At 39.3% G+C, this 23,180-nt stretch overlaps 1 protein-coding gene across 1 annotated transcript in view; it reads left to right on the top strand.

Moving 5' to 3' along the window:
- Positions 1 to 23,180, top strand: part of mtcl2 (microtubule crosslinking factor 2) — an 83,487-nt gene that overhangs the window by 12,407 nt on the left and 47,900 nt on the right. Inside the window, exon 4 of the mRNA XM_085344279.1 lies at positions 6,087 to 6,236. Within this exon, the coding sequence (XP_085200405.1) occupies positions 6,087 to 6,236 (150 nt within the window). The remainder of the gene's footprint in view (positions 1 to 6,086; positions 6,237 to 23,180) is intronic.

The following is a 23,180-nucleotide window of genomic DNA, read 5'->3' on the forward strand; positions in this document are numbered from 1 at the left end:
AGATAGCTTTTCAAAAACACTCCTTGTTTATATGTGCTGCTACAAGCTTATTCAGCATTACTCTGATCCAAGATAAACTGATGGGTTCAGCTTAACAGTAGGCAGTCAATAATTCTACATAGAGCCACTCTTTGTAAGCATATTTCAGAGCTCATTAAAAAAAACAATGCGCTCAACTCCAAGGCTGAGTGTTACAGTTTCACTAGAGTCATCGCTCCCCGACATGAATCTGCAGCGATTTCTAAATTGGTAAATGGAAGGCTGAACCGCTGCAGAGTGCTGATGTAAATAAAACTACAGACTGAACAATTGTTACTGTCATATTTTTACATTAGCAGAAATGGTTATGTTCCTATTTGATTTGACAGCAGAATGGCTATAGCGCTGGAGTGCAGGCAGACAAAGCAGAGTGAAGTGGCATTCAGAAATGGAACTGTGAATCCCACACATGTTCAGCACTTAAAAATTCAAAGTTGGAAAACAATGGACAAAGCCAAAGTGGTTTAGTAACTGTGAGTGATTTCAAAGACCATCAGGACTGACTGAACCTGTCGGTCGCTATCTGAACCACGATATTAGCATGAGTCTTATTTTAATTTCTGTATGCTGTGAGGTAGAACAGCTGTAGATCCGAGGTCAGTACTCAGTCATGTTTTCTTGGAAATTAGGTGGTGTAACACATGTAAATCCTGTTTCTTAAAGAGCTACGTGTGCGGTGTAGCAGAGTACATTATCATCCATTCAGTTCAGGTGATTTCTTACCAGCTAGCATAAAATCAAGAATGAGCTTGCCTAGGGACCCTTTTCCGTTAAGCTCTGGAATTTTAGTTAGAGTAGGTTTCAAGAAAATGTTTGGTGATAGGCTCATTGTAGCAATGTTGGAAAAGTTTTCTTTCAGCTGTTGAGCAATTCAAATATAGCATGCCAACCTGCTAGCACGTAAACTAAGGATTTTAGTGGAAGAAACAGATGAAGACATTTTGCTTAAGCTGTTATTTCTCATTGTCATTGCCAATAATGGCCTCCTTCACTTACATTAATGTCTTGTTCCAGTTCTGGTTAACAGCTACCAAATGCAAGCGCACCACTTTAAACCAACTCCAGATCTTTTAGTTGTTTAATTGATCAGGTAAAAATTAAAGCACTTGCCAGACAAAGGCTCAGTTAATTTTGTACCTCTAAACCAGGGGACTGGACATAGAAATTGCTGTAATTCCTAAACAGTTAATGCAATGCTTTAGCTAAGTCCCTGAATTAAAGCTAAAAGACTTATTTGTTTGATTTAAACGCAGTGGTGGTGTACAGAGACAAAATTACAAAAAAGAAAACCTCAGACAATAAGAGATATGCGGTAGAGCACAGCAGGAAGCAGGACCCAGGACAGGCATGGGCTGTGATGCATCAGATTATCATAACCTGCACAATTCTCAGATGAGTGAAAAGTGGTGCAACCACACACACACACAACACACAGACTTTACATTACTGAGCTGGCATGTAAAAGATCATTTTGTTATCTGCACTGGGCATTTGCATTATCACAAGCAGTTCTGGGCTGCAGTGCATGAGTTAAAAAAAGAAACATATTGAATAAAAGAGTTTGTTCATGAGTTGAGGTAAAGACATAAATTATATTTTCTTTATCTGTAAATATATTTTTACAAGATTTCTGTAAATTATTAACTGATATATAATTTGTCATAATACCTTTTTTCACCCTTCACCAACACAGATAAGTACAGTATGCACATGCTCAACTTTTTGCCTTAACATAAACCCACAGATAACCTGCGTATGTCTAAATTAGACTGATCTAATTTTTTTAAACCGCTCTTTCAAGAGGCGAGTGCCAAATATTTTTTTTTGTATGCTTTGTACCTCAGGATAAGAACAAGTGCATGCAAATACACACACGGCCACGTAAACACACACAAGCGGCTGCACATAAAACCCCTCTGATAAGATCTACAGGGATAGAGTCGTTGTTAAAGAGAGATGTCCGTTATGGAAAGAAAGCAGCTGTGTGTGTGTTTGTGGAGAAACAAGACTCCAGTTGTTAAGCGCAATCAAACACAAATAACCGCACAGTGTGCATGAAAAAAAGAGTGATTGGGTGACTAACTGCCACTTGTAGAATGATGTGACTGTTTCCCCCCTGCGGCCTGATTTTCACCCTTTTCTGTAGGTTTAATGCTTTTCTTCCACACCTCCCTGTCACACACTCGCTCCTTCATTCTCTAACACATGCACACATGTATACACACACACACACGCGCGCAGACACACATCTTCTCAGTCAGCTGACACCCTGACTGAATTCTAATTACATCCTATGGCTCTGTTGCTGGGTAAAAACCACAGCTTCAATGGTATTAAATTCCTTCACGTTTCCCTTTAACATAGAAGAACAGTGCAGCATTTACTGGGAGTCAAAAGGCTGACGAAGGAGTGTTAATGAAGGGGACAATATAGAAGTGAGGGTGGGAGGAGGAACAAAGGAAGGGGGAGATGGATAAGCCATAAATCTGTGTGTGTGCATAGTGAAAAACTTTTGGGCTTTGTGTTTTTTATATATTGTTTTTGCTCTAGCTTAGGGATATCAAGTTCTGGTAGCTCATGCCTCAGACTGTCCTTTAAGTATTTTTTTTTTCTTTCTTTTTTTTCTTTCTTTTTTTTTTTTTTACTGTGGGCTAATTTTACAAAACAGAGATTTCTGTGATAGACAAAACACATTTAATGTTTGTCTATTACTTAATTACATTGACGAAGTATGAAGGGCCATGGGAGAGGTTTGCATGGGTAGGAAAAGTTGTAAAACGTCTGAAAATAAAGTTAAAAGTCCAAGATTTTTGCCCTCCTTCACATTTTCCAAAGAAAGGGCAATTCTGGTCCCAGGCCTTATGTTTGACACCCCTACTCTAACTAATCAACTAATCAACTCTAAGTCTAACGGTCAAAAGTTGCTTACCACGGTATGGGTGTACAAATACAAGGACATGTTATATAGAAATATAGACGTACGCAATACTTTTGTTAACTCCCTTGAATTAAAGAGTTTGCATTTCAGTCACATCCTGATTGACTGTTGCAGCATTCATAATGATGATGTATAGAAGCAAAACTAGAAAAACTGTGTCAGTGTACAAATATTCCTGGATCCAGCTGTACAGTACATTACAGTTTACTAAATGTTCAATAGCTAACTGGTTAGCTTATATTGGTATATTTTTTTAACCAGCCCAACATGTGAGGTGACTGAAAATGAACAGATAGACAGACAGCAACAAAATAATATTTTCATGTTAATAACTTTTGTCTAAAATAAAGTCTCTTCATATAATAATAAGATGAGAGATGCCTGAATAAAGTTCAGAAAAAAACTTAAAATAAAGACTTAAAATGAGTTGAATACCACTGGAACTATTAGAAACTACACACACACACACATTTGAGCATGAATTGGAGCATGGTGGAGCTGCGAGAGCATTTGGATAGAGTGAGGGTACAGAGGGGCATTGTGCATCCTGGCACCAATTCAAACTCATCCACAAAGACACAGACGTAAAAAAAACACATTCAGACGTACAATTACAAACTGTGTTCAAGAGAGTCGTTTCAAACAAGCAGCGAGACGCACTGTACCAGTGATGCTCAAACAGACACCTGATACACACACACACACACACATTTACAAAGTGCACAAGCAGACAGTCCGTTACATGCATTTATAAACTCTAACAGGAGTATTGTTGAAACCACATAAATCCACTCTGACTAATAGTGGTTCCACTGGTGCTGCAGCTTCTATTCAGATATGCACTATTTACACTACAAACAAAAAAACACCTCTATTTTTTAAAACTCACACCTGCCTGTCTCACAGCTAAATATTAAATACAACGAGTTCATTGATAACAAATCATTGAAGCCTGCACCAGTTAACTGCTAAAATGAAAAGTGGTCAGTATAAACTGTTAAACCATTGGAGACAAAAACCCTCATCCCACTAGATTAAATCAGTATGGAGGTTAATGGGGTTTAAGTGCATTTTTGAACTACTGAGTGATGATTGAACAGATTTCCCCCCGAAACACTAGATGAAGTCTTTTACTTAGTTCCCAATGGGAACCATTAAAGTTTAATTTGATCAAATGTAATGCAGCCTCTTAAAATAAAAGCCCTCATATTTAGTTTGAATTGAGCAAAAAGCAATCAGTTTGAAGGTGAAATTGATATTTATTAAAACAAATGACCCCTTTTCTCTGCACAAGCTCATTTTTTCTGTGTTTGTCTTCTTTAATAACCAGCGATGACTGATTAAATGCGATACAGCGATCTATCCAGTGGAATAGTTTTTGCTCTTTAGTCGGGGCTTCGGCTCATTAGCCTCTGGTCATTTTCACTGCTAGATAATTGACAAACCTCTATACTGAAAGCCATAATTGGGATTTGACTACCTTTTATTTTTTGCAATTCTTCACAGTGTTTTGTGCGATATCATACTTTGTGCAGACATTTTTTTATGAAAAAAATGCTAAAAAGTCTTGATTCGAGTGTTTGTGTGTTACTGCTGACACTGATAATTTTGGGGTTGTATATTTGATTTTTGCTGTCAGTTTATTCCCCTTTCTATCCTGATACAACAAACAAACCACAACACATGAATGTGAATGAATATGGGACAACAGAAAAACAGCCGTTGACATCAGTATATTTCACACTTTATTTTCAGACCTTTCGATATTTATCAAATACCAATCATCAGCTGATATATCACTGGGCCCCTATGCAAACTCTTAACTGGCTGTGTAAAGACTATGACGTGAATACTGAATACAGTGTTTCGGGATGATGTCGGTGTGTAATTTTGTGTATTGTTTCCCCAAAACACATTGAAGAACCAGTTTTGCATCGGTGTTGCAGATCAGGGCACTCTTTGTTTTTCAGACAGCAAAATGCTGCTTAATTCAGCTTCATGCCATGCAAGTTCGCAAACTAGACAAATTTATTTAACTCGCCTCATTTTAGAAGTTGTTCTGATTTTTAATACTGTAACAGCATGATAGCTTTACTAAAACCGCAATGCAGTTGTCACATGGGATTTTAATTTTTTTTTTTCCCCCAGCTGCTGGTGTCGACTTTGGTGTCACTCTCTGACATTAGAAACTTTTAATGAATAACTGCCCTCAGGGCTTTGGTGGTGGGGGAGGCAGTCCGGGGAGGGGGGCACAATCAGACTTTCATGAGATCATTTTATGTATAAAAGATCAGTCCCTGCTAGGCTGCTATTAATTATCTTTTCTGGTATTATTATTGAAAAAAAAAAAGTCCCCTCATCATTGTCCCCAAGTAGTGCCTGTATAAACTTCCTCCTGATGTATAATACACTCTTAAGTCTCAGCCCAAATAACAAGTATTTAACTAGTTCTTTTTTTCCTCCAGCACTATTTTAATAACATTTCTGATATTTGCATAGCCCAGATGTTCTATTTTACCTGAACAGAGATTAATAACATAATAAGTAACCTCCCTCAACCTTGGTGAACTTACAATCCGAGATAACAACACTCTGGGGTTCCTTTTGGAGAAAAATATGCATTTACACACACATTGCTTGAAACTACTCTTACCCTAGATGTCTGAATTAAATGGATATGACTTAGGTTTGCTACAGCTGAGAATATTTTAAGTACACACCACAGTATGATTATGTCTGTAACTTTAGTTCCTTGTTAGGTGTTTCCTAGGATCATGGATCATGCCCTAATAACTTGAACAACACATTATTCATGTTATGTGGATATTGTCATTAAACTGAAACGATCCGATGAAGACGATAAGGTCTTGAAGGAGTCTATGAATGGATCATTTTAGCATTTTAGCTAGGCAGCATAATGTTGTTATAATATCTGATAAAGCGAACAACTTGCAGGGTCCTAATATGTGTCTGTGTGCCCAAATACCTGATCGTGTAAAAGAAATTCTGAGGCAAACGGACTTTCATGTATGATATTTAGGTATCATTGTGACGACTGACGCACTGAGCTAAACTTCCCAACCTCTACCCCTCCATCTTCCCCTCACAGGTGGCAAAGGACGTGTCCATCCGTCTCCACAGCCAGCTGGACAGTGTGGAGAAGAAGAGGAGTCGTCTTGAGCAGGAGAATGAGGAGCTGAGGGTCCGCCTGCAGGATCTGGAGGTCGCTAAACAGGTCCTGCAGCAGGAAATTGACAAGGTAGGATCAAAACTTTGCATCTGAGTCAGGAGAGGCCAAGCTGCAGAAGCCATGTACTGAGAAACCATTTAAAAAAGGTTTGCCAGTTGAAGTAGATTACAAGACTACAAGTTAAGATGTGTGTTTGTTTAGGTTCAGACTTGACTAGAAATTTCATTTAAACACTGAGGTTCAGGCAGATCCCTATTTAGCCTGTCGTGGATTTGGGACCTTTGAAGAAAACTGTTTACTGTGCTCAGTTTGTCTTGAAGCCTCCAGAGAGTCTGTTCTTTTCTGGTGTTCACTTCCTTTCTGCCACTCGGCTGCAACTCTAGGGACTTTTTTGTTATACTAAGTGTAGCCAATAAAAACTGTAATGAAAAGGAAGAATAGAAACTGATGTCAGGACTCGGTGAAGTGAAAATAAACATAACAGAGTTGATGTTGCTGCCCTTTTTTTTTAATGGGAAAAAATACGAGTAAGTGTATTTGCACATAGATTTGGTCTGAGAGAAGCGTAATGTGAGTGAAAAGCAGAAAATGAGGCTACAGTTCTGCATCCAATTCCTCCCTCTTTCTGCTTATTGTCTCTTTTGCCAATGTCTAATGGTCTGATGGTCACAGCCTTGGCTCAGGACCAGGTCCCTGATGTGGCTCGGGTTGGGATGGATGGCTGGGTTCCTGGCAGGGGATCTGGGTCTGTCTGCTCTGGTCTGGCTGGACTGTGTGTTCCTTTGGTACAATTGGGCGTTTGCTGTTTGTGGATTGAAGGAAGATGGCTGGGTTTCATCACCCTTCACCTGGCTGTCTTTCAGATGAAGTGTAGTGGTGCATCCACTACAGATGATATACACATACGTACATTCTGAATAGCTGCTTCTTGTCTATTATATACATTTCCCCTTGTTTTTTCTCAGCTCCTGGAGGTATCTTGTACTACTACTACAAGTTTGCAATATTGCACTATTTACCAGCCTCTGTTGAACTACCATTAAATACTACTATTAAACTGAAATATGTGTAGCACTGTGAGATTTCATGCCACTGTACAGATGTCAAAAAATCTTAGTTGACCTTCTCTAAAAAAAAAAAATTAAAAAAAAAAAAAGGTTCAGTGCAACTCTGCCAGGTGAGGCTTCCACAAGTGGGGGGTGTTTAAAAATAGATGAACAGTTCTCAGTGAATTTCAAATAGCTTGCTTGCCATCCCCATCCCTAACATCCACAGTGATGGAGATGCAACACCCTAATATCTCAATGATTTGATTTATATTTCCAGCCCTCACCAATGGTTTGATTTAAAGACTGAGCTTCCTTTGCATGAGTCTGTGGAATAGATTTTTATATTGTAGCAGTTTTAATTGGTAAAAGTATTATTGGTTTGTTTAATATCCTGCAAATATGAGATTTTGTTTGAAATCTCATATTGCAGTTCGTGTTTTTCTTTACTGTACATTTTGAATGCTTTTCCTTCAAAACACAGCAGCTCTCGAGTCATCTGAATAATGTAATGAGTCATAATGAAAAAATTCACAACCCTTTGTTTTCAGTTATCAAAATGTCAGTTTTCCACAAAGCTTAATTGTTGGCCATTAGAAATGGATACAACCGGATGCTAATCTTGTTGTTATGAAATTTCTTCCCCTGGAGTTATAATTGTTATTTATACTGTCATTTTTTAAGCACAGGCTTTAATGTTTTACTTTTTACAATTAAAAGATCCTGATAGTTCCTGGTATTTGGAAGAAAGCTTTCATCCATCTAAAGCAAAATAGCCCATTGGCTATTGTATTATGTCACCAATCATACACTAAAGCAGAGCTACAAAGTCTCACCAAGTGGAAAGTACCATGGTTATTTCTCACCTAGCACAGCAGGCTGTTGACTGACTGGATGCCTGATGTGCTATGAACTAACATGGTTTCATAAGCCTTGTTTTGGGACTGCTGTGCAGAGTCATGCTAACCCTTCAGTGAAGGGAGTTCTTCACATAGCTGATGTGATTCAGAGAGCTGTGTTTGTGTGCATGTTCATCCACAAAGGAATGTCTCACTCATCTGTGTTTCACCTTCGACTGCACAGTACAAACACAAGAATTCAAGTACATCACAGAAAAGAGAGTGATAAGAGCGGCCGCCTTTCAGAGAGTGATAAAATATACACAGATATGCACAAAAAAATTATACGGTGAAGATAAACACACTGGACAGAAAGGGATTTAAGCACACAGACAGGAGTGCATGCAGTCAGTAAAGGCCTTGGTATTTCACAGCTGTAAATTAAGTTTGTGAATTATTGATTGTGTGGTGACTGCAGCCCACGGTCTGCACTGATATCGATATTCTTTAAAAAGAAGAGCTGTGCGGTGCACTGGCTAGACCTTTACTGTGCTGCTGCTGCTGCTGCTGCTGCAGGCCATCAATACCAAACTGGAAACAGGAGGATTAGTTTCTGTAGAGTAACAGTTTTAATGATTTAGCTACATAAACAGAAATAATGTCAATTAGAAGCAGACAAACATGTAATTTGATTGTTACATCTCGTTTGAATTGTCAATATTCTTTTTTAGTTTTTGCTTTATATGTATCATGTGTTGCTATAAATGGTAAAAACTATACATTAGAGGTTGGACTTATAGGTAGGTTTCTGTATGCGCATGTTTTTGTATTATATTAATATAATAAAAACACATTTTTAGCAATCGTTGTCAATATGCTTATAGGCTGCTATCATTTTTTAGTTTGCCAGTTGCAGAGCGAAAAACAATGATAGAAACAAGCATCGCTGTTGCATGTGTGCTTTATATTATCATTGCCAAATCTTCTCTTATATGCTAGTCTTTGGCAGTTGTGTGTTAGCCTTAGGTACATTCACATTATTAGTTGCAGTATTTTACTTATATGTTTGTAACATATTAGTTTCACTGACCGCAAATGATGCCTCTTTTATGACATACTTAATACTTAATCACAGCAGGTTTGGATGGTGCACTAGTGTTATTATGTTAGCCTTCTCCATTTGGTAACTTGAAGGTCAAGATCTGCCATATTTTAGAAAACTATGTCAATTTTGATATAGGAAGCAATGTCATTTATGCATAGAAATAGACTTCATTAATCCCACACTGAAGAATTCCAGATTATAATTTATTTTATTTATAAAGAGTGACAAATTTCTCAAACCCTTTGGTCCAAACCTCCAAATGTCAATTTGGGTTGAAAAGGCCACATCATAATATTTCCATCACTTTCATAATTACATACCGAAAAGCCTTGTCTTGATTCAAACTGTGCATTTTTGTGGAGAAATTAAATCGTTCAGTTGATTTTTCGTGAATTTGTCTCCTATCTTATGTATTTTTAGAAAATGGTTCATGTAAAAGTTAAGTAAGAATTTTAATAGTTGCTAGAGTCTGACCGATGTAGGAGTTTGAAGACTGATACTGATACCAATAGTTTCTGATTTAAAACTCTGATATTACATGAGCCGATTTTTTTTTAATCCAGATAAAACAAAAACATAAACAGATTTCCCCCAAATCTGTTACGCATAGTTTATTATTATTATTATTTATTTATTATGTTGTGCCCAAATCTACTCAGCTCAGATGATTGTTGTGTTTGCGGCGTTCCCAATAGGGAAGTTTGCAGAGTGCTCTCTGGTGTAAAAATCAAGACTGAAATGAAAACTCACAGTATAAAGTGCCTTGAGACAACTGTTGTTATGATTTGGTTGCATATAAATAAACATGAAGTAAACCGAATTAAAAAAATCCTTTGAAGGGTCGGGTCCAGAAGGGCGCCCAGTGTAAAAACTGGAGCTAAAGCTAATATGCGGATGCATCCATTGTAAATGTAGGAATGGCTGATAGTTAATTATCAGCTGTTATAAATATCAATACTAATAGATCGGAAAATAGATAATATTGGTTGATATTATATTAAATCAGTTGCCTCTCTTCTACAGATGTATACGCACTGTTAGACAAACACGCGTAAAACACAATTAATTTAGTCAAACAAGCAGAAGGGCAATGTTTTCTCTCATTCATTTTCTCCACCCTTGTTTTCCTTTACCCTCATCCCTCTCTCACAGCCCGGCTCTCCCTTCCCCTCCTCCATTGCACCTCTGCTCTCCTCCTGCATCTCCCCATTTGTTATCACCTTCTATTCTTCCTGCCTCCCTCCCTTCCTCCTCTCCTGCTGCTCCCATAGAGACGCAGAGGAATGCTGATGCAGGGATTTCTTTTTCCATCTCTCTCCTCTCTCCCTTAAAATTTCTCCTCTGTCCAGCTCCTCCTGCTCCTCCTACTCAAGCCAGTCCGCCCCCTCTCCCTCCTTCATACCAAAGCCCTCATTCCCTCGCTCACTCATACCTCGCCTTTTTTGTCTTGTTTCCTCCCCTCCTCTGCTGCTGCAATCTTCCCTTCCCTCTCCAAAACCCATCGATCCATTCCAGCTGCTTGACCTTTGACAGAGGCAAGGTCAGATGTGATGAAGGGAGGAGTGGGTTAGAGTTATCGGATGTTAGGGAAGGATTGATTGAAGGAATGTAAGAAAGAAAAAAAATCATGGTTAGAAAGACAATAAAGCTGAGGTTGCAAGAGACTCTGTCTTTTGAATACAAGCCAGCCTGTCATTCAACCAGAGACCTTCTTTCATTTTACTTTCCTTCACACTTTATTTACGTCTTCTTTGTAACAATCAACAGAACAAGCAGCTCTTGTTTCTGGTTAATACCATTTATGCTGTCTGGATGTTGTCGTTCAGTGAGCCACTGTATTCACTGTAAATAGGTACTACCATTATAATAACACCAATTTACTGAATTTTAGTGAGTTTCTGTTTCGCTTAGTGAAGGGCAAAGGTGAGACGGATGAGAAGAAATAAAAGGACACTGACCTTGTAATGCAGATATCAGCAGATCAACTTCTGATACTGCCTGGAAGTATTTTGCATTAACAGCATATCTGTCTGTTGGTTTAGGCGAAGGCATAAATCTAAAGTTTTGCCACCCTGGATAATACTCAGTTCTTTATTGGCTCTTTTTTTGATAAGGAATGTATCCATGTTGCAGTGCTGCTGTGCTCCTAGCACCAATCCAGAGCTGTCTTTGTTTACAGAGTGCAATACAAGCTGACCAAAAGAACACAGAAGCTCCCTTTCCAGCCATGGCCACTCTGCCCCAAGCTGCTTAAACACAAAGGAGCAACATAGAGCTGAAGGTGAAAGATGAAGAGGTAGACAGGCGGAAGGGAGGTGAAACTGGGGGATACAAACAGCATAGTTCGTTTGTTGGTTGGTTGGCTGAACCTGTATATTGGAAGAAAAGAAGAAGACATAAAACAAAGAAATTATGGAAAGGAGGATAAAGAAGAAGAAATTAGGGCAAAAAATACTGACAGAAAGAGGAAAAGGGAGATGATGAGGAGGGGGAATATACCGTGTGGGTGGGGTCTTGTAAGGAGGGCTGGCAGTGGAGGAGATAACAGCCTTAATTGGAAAAAAAATCCTCAGTGACTGGAGGGTGAAGAGAGAAATGTGGCATGTCATTTCTCTTTCTGGTGCTTGTTTTTATTCATTGTGCATTTCTCTCTCTCTTTCTTTCTGTAATTGTTTCTTCCTCAGATTTACCCACACACACCATTACCTCTCTGCATGGGTTTAAATCCCATGTTTCCCTTGAAGGTCATTCAGCAGGGATCATACTCCCTTTCTGTGAGAGTGTGTGTGTGTGTGTGTGTCTGCATATGTGCATATGAGGGTTCAGAACCTAGTTGATGATGGTAAGGGGACTTCTGTGTATATGGGGACCTACACATTTATATAGTTGATATGTTTTCTGTCTGGCTTAATGAAGGAGAAGCAGAGTGGTAAGTACTTCTAATCACAGCCTGTATGTTTCAGTCCTGCAGGGCTGTTTCCTTTTTGTTACTTTTAAATGCCCCTCTCCACTCACTCTCTCTAATTCCCCACTTACTGCTGAAGGAAACTGTTCCCTGTTATTCCTGTCTTTCAGGAAGTGCTGCCTATTGTTTGCAGCAAGTTGAGGGATGTGGGGCAGGGGTAGCCAGAGACTTTGGAGTGAGCTTTTGTGCCTGTATGTGAGTCGACGTGTTACTGGGGATGTATTTGTGTCAATACGGGCTTAATATCTCAAATTTTAGTGTTTTGTCTGAAGATAACCTGAAACACTTGTGGAAACAGTGAAGCACCCAGCAGCACTATATTAATAACACATGTTAGTCATTTTTTAAAATGTATTTATTTACTTTTCCATACCAAACAAGTCACGACACTCCATGTCAGGCCAACAGTGAAAGCTGTGTGTTGTCTTCAGGGACACAAGTGTTGTTAAATGGGTCAGAGCATCAAAGTGGTCCACATTTGAACTTATCTGGGTCAGAGTGATTGATTAAGGTGAAGATAGGCTTAGAGAAAAATCAGTCACATAACCCCACTTCACACCTGAAACAGGGTAGTGTGTGTATATGTGTGTGTGTACATGTTTAGACATCTTCGTGAGGACAGAAAATTGGCATACTGCTATATTTATGGGGACCAACAGTCACTTATGGAGACAAAGTTCCTGTCCCCATTAGCTTGAAGGGATTTTTGAGGCTCAAAATGTGGTTTTAGTGTCAGGTTTACAATTAGGTTATGGTTATGGTTAGGCTAAGGGTCAGGGTTAGGCATTCATTTTTGATGGTCAGGGTTAGGGTAAGATAAGATAAGATAAGATAAGATAAGATAACCTTTATTAGTCCCACACGGCTAAGCGGCTAGGGAAAGCATTATGTCAATGAGATGTCCTCACTAAGATATGAAAACGAGTATGTGTATGTGACTTAAGGAAGACAATGAGATGAAGAAAAGTTTTGGTGAACACTTTCAAAAAAAGAGTAAAATGATAGGCGATGACAGTCTTTCTGTGAGTGAGGAAACCTGTTTACAGTGTGTCAGGATGCTGCACGGCGTAACTGAGTTAGAGCATAACACAAGACTAGAGCGACATAAAGAGAAGCGGAGAGACTGAAAGTAAAAGGGAAGAGAGAGGAAGAGAATCAAAGTTCAGAGGAGTGACAGGTGAGAGAATGAGGAATGGAAAGAGATAAAGGGAACAAAAGAGGGAATGGATTTAGATTGTGAATGGCAGATAAGACTGCTGTTTAAAAATGCGAACAAAAGCGAGTGATATCGTGAGAGAAGAAGAGAGGAAAAGTGGGACAGGGGAGACAAAATAAAACATATTAAAAAAAACATATAAAAAACAAAATCACTGCAGTCCAGGCACATGGGTTCAGGTGGCGTCAAACCCGTATATGAAATAATCTTCCACCATTCCGACTTCGCCTTGCACTTTCCATTATGGCAGGTGGTGCTTATGTACGGCAGTATTGCATAATTTTTATAACGGTAACTATACTGTACTGGACAAAAATGTGCTCTGTGAGGGTGTAAAGACCTTTTGTGCTACATGTTAAGAAATATCATCAAGGTGTTGATGTGTATAAGAATCGGGTTGGATGAAATTAACATCGGGCTGGTGGATACTCAGAAAACACAACGCCTCTGGCCGTCACAGCTATTGGTGGGAAGAAGGCATAAAAAATGGATAAAAAGAGAAAGGAAGAGGAGACGAGGAAAGATAGGAGGGGGAATTTTGCCAGAAGGGTTTCTAGGTCGATGGGAACTTCAGCGGTACCAGTGGGACAGACAGAAGTCACATGCACAAATACACACAAACACACATACACAGAGAAAGAGAGTGATACATTTGTACTCATTCACATACACACACACATATACGTGTACTAGAATATAGAAAAATAGGAGAGCTGAATGTTCTCTGGGAACTCAAAGCCCTTATAGGCACACACACACACACACACACACACACACACACACACACACACACACACACAGAAAGAACGAGAGAGCAGTACAAGGGCGAACAAAGAGTAATGGCCTGAATCTCCGCTTCTCCCTGTATATCACACAGACATCCACAGCTGGGCGCTCCATACTGACTGAGGGATGAACACTTACACTGTTTTGTTTAAAGTTACTGACAGAATTATAGTAGTGCTAAAGGACTTCGCTAATTACATAATGCAGATAGGGTTTTTGCTCAACTATCAAGAATCATTATTATTATTATTATTATTATTATTATTAAAGCAACTTCTGTGTAAAACAGTGTGTTTCAGCATGCAGATTACACTGGATTACAAGGTGTTACTCATGGTGGAGAATAATGTGACTGTAGGTCTCTTAAAAGCATTAGTTATCATAACCAGGAACAAGCACGTGCTTTGAAATGTTTGAAAAATCTCCCATTGTTTAACAGCCAAACGCTTTATAACTGCACGGCCTGTCATCATCCCCCACCATCATCCAATCAATTTCAGATTAACTTTTTTGACAGTATCTCACTCGCTCGGGGGGAGATCAGAGCTAACATGACTTCTCCTCGCTTTGACGCTTTTATAAACCGATGATTAGCATTGTGTTCATCTCCACCCCTTCTTTAGTGCCAATATTTGTGTTGCATTTTTCAACAGTGGAGCATCTTTTAGGGGCCCGTAGGGGGTGCAGAGGTAATTTCATGCCTCAGTAGATGTAACATGAGTCTGTCTGAAGATACCCCTGCGCACTGAAGGGCAGAGAGCTGGTCGAGTCACGGATTGAGATGCTGGGAGATGACTGGGGAGCAATAACAGTGTAAACACTCAAGAGGGAAGGGGAAGAACAGAGGACTGGAGGGCAGAACGAAGGAGGGAGAGAGGGTGGATAAATGTCAGGACAAAACAGGGAGGGGATGAATTTGTAGCTCCCGTTCACTGAGAGCAACCCCACAGGGGGCTCAAGCTGGAGGAGAACACCACAAACAGGCCAGTAATGCTTAAAGCACATTTACATAGTTTTAGAATCCTAGATGATGTCTTCATAGTTCTCGTTTTGTTCAAAAATTTCACTTTGAGTCGGTTATTTAACTTAAATTAATAGATTGACAGAATAGTGATAGCCTGGCAGCTGTTCTCCGCTCAGCAGTGAGAGAAGAAACAAAGAACGGGAAAAAGGAGTCAGGAAAAGGCTGTTTTCTGACCTGCATTTCAGATCGGCTGAGTGCCTTTAAAAGCTGTTGTAAAATATCAGATAAGTGCTCACCTTTGACTTCAGGACACCTTTTTTCCTGTGCTAATGCATCACCAGAAAATGACCGCTGCATCACCTCATTCAGATGTATTCTGTACCTCTTCCAAACGTTACCAAAAGTTACAAAAGCAAAACAAAAAAAAGTTTTGCAAAATGATCAAACCTTCGGGAACCACAAAGACGAGCGAAATCGTCATCCGTGAAAAAACACCAATATTGATGGTAGTATTTGACTCAGGCTGCTGGTTTATAGTCAGTAAGGACACGAGCAACTACAGCTCAAATATTAGAAAATGTCAAATATAATTATTATTATATTTTTCAGCAGAAGGTAAGTAGTTGAATGTTTCCCTGAGAGCAGCAGATGGTCACACTATTAAGAACAACAACTCTGTAAATATCAGAAGGTTAAATATCACTGTCACTCGCATAGAACAGCACTATTCATCTACTCAAACACTGTCACAGTAGAACCTATTTTATTACATATGCACATATTGATACTGGGCCTATGCTAACTGTGCTTTGGAAGTTCAAACAAATGCAGAAAACCCCAAAGTATCAAATGAAACACCTTTAAAGCCAATGTAGCTGTGCTGTCTCTCATGCTTTGATATCATTTATGTTCTATTTCATTTAAATCTAGTTTTCCTTGCTTTTTCCTAACCCTCTAAAGTCTAAGCCATGTGTGCTAACCCTAAGCCTAATCCCACACACACTTTCGGATAGCAGCACCAAATTGTGCTTTGCAATGTCAAACTAAAACAAATACCCGAATCCCAAATATCAACTGAGAGGATCTAAAATATAACACTAAATGTGATCCTTGTCATAAAACACCTAAACAGCTTATGTGTTATTCGGAGTAAGATATATACACAAGACAGACAACATAAGCACGGGTATTTTGCTGGATTTAATCTGTTTTTGTCGTGTAGGACTGTCAATAAATCCATATAACTGCACTGTTAGGATTACAAACCGGAACATAGTTTGGAGTCTGCACTTTCGACACACAGTGAAGCTGAGACTCAGCGAGGCTGCGTCTTGCTGCTTTGTCGTCTTAAATTGGTCACGTAATTTGGACTCCAAAGGGTTAGATTATGTCCAAAATTTGGATATTTTCAGAAAGAATGAATGTTTTTTTACATATAAACGTGGCCAAATTCCTGCTTAAATACTAAGAAACAGTTCAGGAATTCACCTTACATTTGTCTGTATGACATGTGGTTTATTATTTGGCCCCTATAACTGAAGAACAGTATGTAATAGTTAATGCGCTCATCTGTATGTATACAAAGGAAAAGCCAAATGAAATGAGGTGGGAGGTGAGACTGGAAGAATGAATAGGAAATAGCCTGCAGACAGCACACTGTACACAGACAGGACAAAGAATAGAGCAGGTGGATGATGGAGGGGAGGAGGGATGCTGCCTGTCTCGAACCCATTAAAAGGTTTCAAGCTGCTAAAGGCTGACTGGAGTGCAGATTATCTCACCTGTAGGGACGAACTGGGGTTGGCTGAAGAGGCTTCGCTCTGGTCTCTGGGGAGGACCATTGTATCTGGAAATGCAACACATTCACACCAACAGACGCACACAAAGCAGGGTTTACTTGCTGTGTGTGCATTCTGTTGCGGTCGTATTTGTGTAGTGTTAGTGTGATGATTTATTGATTGTCTCATATAGGGGCTATATAGATCCAACGTTTCCCCCTGTGATTTCATTGTGCACTCTACTTTCCCATAAGTGCGAGTGTTTCCAACCACCTTTTTTAAATTTATGTAGAAGTCTACTTTTGGGAGTGTTAGCCGTCTAAATGTGCGTCACATTAGACTGATGCCGAGCAGCTCTCAGTTCATGAATTACACATAAATTATGTGTCCTGATGTCAGTGGTAATTTGCTCAGCAGTGCGTTATGCTGCTACCGAACACCGACTCTGCCGTCTGAGTACAGTTATAGGATGACTAAAGAAGCTGAAGGCGTGTGTATGCATGAATCTATATCTGGTAGAGTTGTGAGTTTGGGATTTTGCTTCTAATTAAATGCCAAGTGTTGATTATTTTCACCTAACGGGACCGTTTTCACACATTTGGTGTGTAAGATGTGTTGACACGTTGCATGCGGAAAAGTACAGGTTGCTGAAGGCTCTTTAGCTTCCTATTGTGCATAATGATCGCTATCACACCATCATAGTTACTGGGAAACACATGAAGGGACAAACAGTGTAATATAAAATGAGTGAAAGTGCACAGACAAGCTGTTCGAGGCCAACGGGATGCCACTCTCACAACCACTGTCTAAACTGTCTTAGTTTAGCATATTGACAACCGGTGTACCACATCCTCACCTCAGTGTGTAGATCTAATCTTTCACTGGAACAAAAGCAAAAATAGATAGTGGGATGTTTGCATGATTTACACCAATCCAGAATTTCTTTCCAAGGTTTTTCAGTCAGGAGTAAATCGGTTCACTTGGCAGGAAGTCAAAAGGTCTGGAGCTGTAAGAGCAGTATAAACTTTACCTGGAAATGTTACAAAGTTGCCACATCCTAAAAGGCTGGATTATTTTTCACATTGCGTGTTTGTTCAATTTTTTTCTGTCAGGAAATGGATTAGACACAAAACCCGATTTCTCTGTGACATTTCAGAATTTTTTCAGCGTCGCAGGAATAAAAACCTCTTTGAATGGCTGTCAATCTGCTCCACAGACCGTGCTGCAGCTTCAGCCTGTCTGTGGTTTTGCTGCTGGGATCTCAGTGTTCAGTAGATAAACTGGCTGGAGGTAGGCTAACTTGAGCAGAGCCAAATCGATAAAGGCATTTAAATTTTTAAAAGGGTAGAGTACCTTAAAATTTAATGGCATCACCCTTTGCTAAGTGAAAGACTGTGGTTTCTGATGAGCTCCTCTGTGGAAGAAGAACCAAAACACCCGATACGCTAGATTTCTTGTTCGGTAGTGCTGCAGCATGATCGTAGCTGAAGTCCAGTCGATATCCAGTCATAGTGAGGTTATTAATAATTACACTGTGTGGCTCACAGAATGATTTTTAAAGCCCCTGTTTAAAAATAAATAAAAACAGATTGTGGTGATTTTCAAATAACTCAAATACTTCATGTAATTCATAATATTACAGACAACAGAATCTTAATATTAAAACTGAGGAGTGTGTAATACTGTAATAGATTACTTCATCACTTTGTAAGGATTTGATGACTGAGCAGACCAGTCGCTGTAGCTTGAAACCCAAAAAAGTTATCGTGTTCTTCGAGTTTAGTCACTCAATACTGAAATCCAGTATTTAAGGCTGACACAGATTTGAAAAAAAAAGATGAATGCTGTTTATTGAATAATGTCAGTACAGCTAGACTGATATTAAGAAACTACAATAAGTTCGTATTGACCAAGATATTGGCCTGGTTTATTTATTTGTCTCGTTCCAAATAGTAGCAATGGAAAATTTTCCTAAATGCAACTGAGATCAAGAACAAGAAGTCAAGAAAATGTATATTTGTATTTACTCTTGGGGGGCATTTTTCACCTTTATCAGAGTGGGAGTAGTTAAAAGTAGGAATGAAAAGAAGGGGGCTGCTGCTGTGTGCCATACGATCGTCTGCTTGATCAGTGAACTAAACTGCCCATATATTTCATTTTTGTATCTTTATTTGGTGTGGTCATCCATCTCTGCTGGTCTTTTAATGCACGGGTGATCTGTCCAGGGTATACCTCAGCGTTCACCCATTGACAACTGCAGACTGCAGCCACTCTAAGCTAGACAAGCGGCTCGGAAAATGGAGAAATTGAATGTTTTGTATTAGCAGATGGCCCTCCAAGGGCCATGAATGAACAAAGACGGAACAAAAGCTCCAGTTTAAACCTTTTCGGCAGAAATCCACAGGCTTCTCAGTCCTACCCCCAGCGTCTGATTGACAGCTGGGGAATGCAGCGCAGAAACAAATGACAGACACGCAATAACCAAAACAAACATGGATTATGTAAAAATGTAGTAAAATGAGTCTGAGGTTTTCTTAGCTGCAAGGACTTGGCTCAAGATACAGTGTTTAAAGTGTTTATTGCCTGGGGCTGAGAGGTCCGTATAGTATCTATTGTATGATGAATGTCGAGGCTTGGTGCTGATGCATATAAATGGGAGGTCTGCTGGGTATTGACGTTGTTCAGCCGTGGCTGCGCGAAACCACAGCAAGGAGATTAACATGGCTGCACACATGCAGGTAGGGTTACAAGGGTGTGCGTCTCTTTTGTTCCTAAGATCCATCCATTCCCCCCCAAAACCTCCTCTCTATGCCCTTTCTTTCTCCCTCTTCTTCTCTTGCTGTTGTTTCCCTCCCTCTTTCTCCTCCCTTTCTTTCCACGTCTCCCCCCTTCTCTACATCGCCCTCTTCCTGCTTCCCGGGTGACATCATCACGGTGCTGCCAGGCCTTGTTGTGATGTGGAAGTGGAGACGTGGAAAATGAATAGCTGGCACCTCCCGCTGATGATAGTCTGGCTGCACCGCGGTTACTATGGCGACATAGCCTGTGTCATGTGTGTTGCTATGGTTACCCTGCTACCGTGATGTCCCACAGCAGCTGTAAGCCTGGCAGGGATAGCTCTGTACTTGGATTTGTGATTGTTTGCCATCAGAAATGCAGGACGATTATAAGACCAGAATTTTCTTTAATATAAAATGATTAATTAGAGAGAATAAAATGTTTTTCCATTTAAATTGATGAACACATGGTCTTCCCACAGTCAATAGACTTATGTATTACTACTCAACTGCACAGTTCCGCAGAGCGAAGCATCCATCTACTCATGACGCGAGGGCCTTGAAAGTGACATCCAGCAAGATGTAAACAGTTTTAGCATCTCCAAGTTAGTTAGCTTCATTTGACTGGTGGATGTAGATGGGAGAAAAAACATGTTTGTGAAATTTTCACATGAAGGTCACACGTTGTGCATTTTATCTATTTATTTATTTAATTTGTTTATTTATTTTGAGTCACCTGGTCATGATTTCTAGACTGAGGAATTGCTGAATTTTCCTAAATATATTTCTGCCATGGAAAGTGAAGTTTGAAGTTCCCTGATTATATTCAGAGAAGGCAGACAATCAGTATCTCCAGTACTGCTTAATGCACACCAAAATCGTCTTTGATCCGACTTTGATCTTAGGTGATCTAGACCAGTGAAAGAAGTTTAACTACACCATTAAAATCCATGAGATATCTCAATATAAGAAAAAGAAGTGCAATTTCAACCATACACATCAGTTCTTTTTCTTTAAATTTCGCTCAGTGTTTGACTCCCATAGTGAAACACCTCACTCTGTTATCAAAGAGCCAGGGATTATGTTAAGTAACCCAAAGTTTTTCTATAAGATAAAGAAGTAAAAGAAATATGTAAGCACGACTCTTTGGGCTTAAAATTACAGAAAGAGTTGTAATAGCTCATTCCATAGGCTGTCCTGTCAATAAAAAAATGTTAATTCACTGAAAATGTTTTTGTTTGTTTTGTTTTTTCCCATAGACCCATTGTAAAAAAAAAAAAAAGAAAGAAAGAAAGAAATGTGAAAATACAGTAAAAAGTCCAAAGCTGTCCATGGGCCAGGTTTTAGCCTTTTGCTGAGCCAATCCTGGAACCCGGGCCTTATGTTTGACACTCCTGATCTAGATGAATTGACTTTGATTTTTTTTTAAACAAGCAGACTTTTTAATATTTTCCATAAGAGCTGTTTTTCGTTAAATATTTGTGATCCATCAAAACTGTGGGATCACAGCTGTGGAGGAATATTCATGGGCTGTTTGACTTTTCCTTGAACTCTCTGATTGGTGATAACAGCTGTGGGATACAGTTAAAAACAACTCAAAGAAATTTGTTTTCAGTAGTAGTTAAAGAATCAAATAGTAATTTTTCATTTTTTTGTTAACTTTGTGGTTAAAATGTTTTCTGTATATCTGTATTTCCAACATGTGTCATCAGGTTGTTGGAACATCACAGCATTTCTTCCCCAGTTCTCTGCTCATTATTGGCCGCTCCCTGCAGTGACATCTTGATAAAGAAACTTGAGCTGCCGCCTCGGGGCTGTTATAAAGCGATGAGTTACATGATCTAAAAAGGATCTTCTAACATGTCTCTTCGTAGTATCTCAGTGTGAGGATTTCATAGTAAGGCTGTGTTGCATAATTCACAGTCACACACACTTGCTCATTTAGATCAGTGCTGATGTCTCGTGTTTTGACGGTTGGTACGCTCCTCACTGACTCTCCTCTTTACTACTTTGTTTTTTAAACCTTCATTTCTACTCTTCTGCTTTTCCTCCTTCCTGACATTTCCACCTTTAAATTAAGAACATAAATAATTGGGGTTAAAGTGCAAAGTACTTGAGATCCATGGCATTCATGGACTCAGTCTCACTTTGACCATAAGTAGAAAGCTCATGTAGTTTTTCTGCTGTCTGCATTGATTTGAGACGTCTTTACTACTTAGTTTTTCCAGCCACAAATTATGCAGTCTGTTCATATCATGAAGGTCCTCATGAGCAGAAACATTTTTATCCGTCAGCTTGCCAAGTTTGGTTTAAAAAGTGAGAATAAATCTGAACCTGCTGTGTTTGTTGGTGTGAGTGTGTCTTACCTGGGAGTGGATCGATGCTGATTATATTCAAAGACATTTATCACCATCTAAAACCTCCTTGAGTGCCTCACTGACTGTGGCAGGAGTAATTTGAATATTATAACCTCTTTCTCCAAACAGGCTGCAGCATAATATTGTTTCTTTGTGATAATTAAATCGTCTCCCAAGCAATTCCTCAAACCGCATACGAATTCTGAAATGAATGTTTGTAATATTTGCCTTCCTTAAAGCAGAAGCACACAGCTTTGTTTAATGCTGTTTTTGTCTCAAGTGCATTTTGTTCTTGTGTGCTGTGTAAAGCCAGTAAAAGTCAAATAATAAAGCATCCAAACAGAAAACTCGAGAAACTATGGGCATATTCATAGTTTTCACTTGACAGCTCCTTGGGGCAAAACAAGTCTTTCTTGGCTGCCTGCGAATGATTTTTATCAGGTTTGTGTAGCTCAATAATAAAACCAATGTTTCATATCAAAGAGACTTTATCAACAGATAGTTTGCTCACTTGTAACAGATATGGATCTGCTAATGCACAAGTCCATTAGCTGTTCAACTCAATCAGTTCCTGTTTGCTCCTATGTTAACCCATCTCCATAACGATTAATAAAAGTTTTCGTCTAATTGAAGGCGCTTAAAAAAACCTAATATGTGAACAATGAGTTGAGACTAACAGTTTGCATTCTACCCTGTGCTTTTGTCATGCATAAAAAATAAGTAATGGCTTAATGTAAGAAAAAGACGAGGCAGTATTATTGTTCTGCAATACTATCTTTCTCATGTTTATTTCACTGTGAAAGGTTTGACTAATTCACTTGTAGCATGGCGGAAAGCCTTACCCAATCACCCAAGTGCACAGACAATGTCTAATAAGGCAGAATGGAGCGGTGGGTATCTGGAGCTCGCCTGAGCAGAGAAGAGGAACTCTAATGTAATCACAGACTCACTGACTGCCCGAAAGAGAAAAAGAAATAGAGGGATTATTATGTGATGACCCAACTGGTGGTATAGGGGCTGATTGTGCAACAGCAAGAAGGGAAAAGTGGCTCCAAGGGTTGCTGTGTTAAGAACTATGACAGAGATGGGAGGGGAGGGGAGAAAGAGGTGAGGAAAAAGAGGTCAATAAAAGGAAAAGATGAAAAGAAGAAAGAAATGACTGTAGCTGCATGACCTGACT

Source organism: Diplotaxodon limnothrissa, linkage group LG20 (assembly GCF_057381915.1).
Source record: "Diplotaxodon limnothrissa isolate DT_005_m linkage group LG20, D_limnothrissa_male_GT1.1, whole genome shotgun sequence".
In the NCBI taxonomy this organism is placed as follows: domain Eukaryota; kingdom Metazoa; phylum Chordata; class Actinopteri; order Cichliformes; family Cichlidae; genus Diplotaxodon; species Diplotaxodon limnothrissa.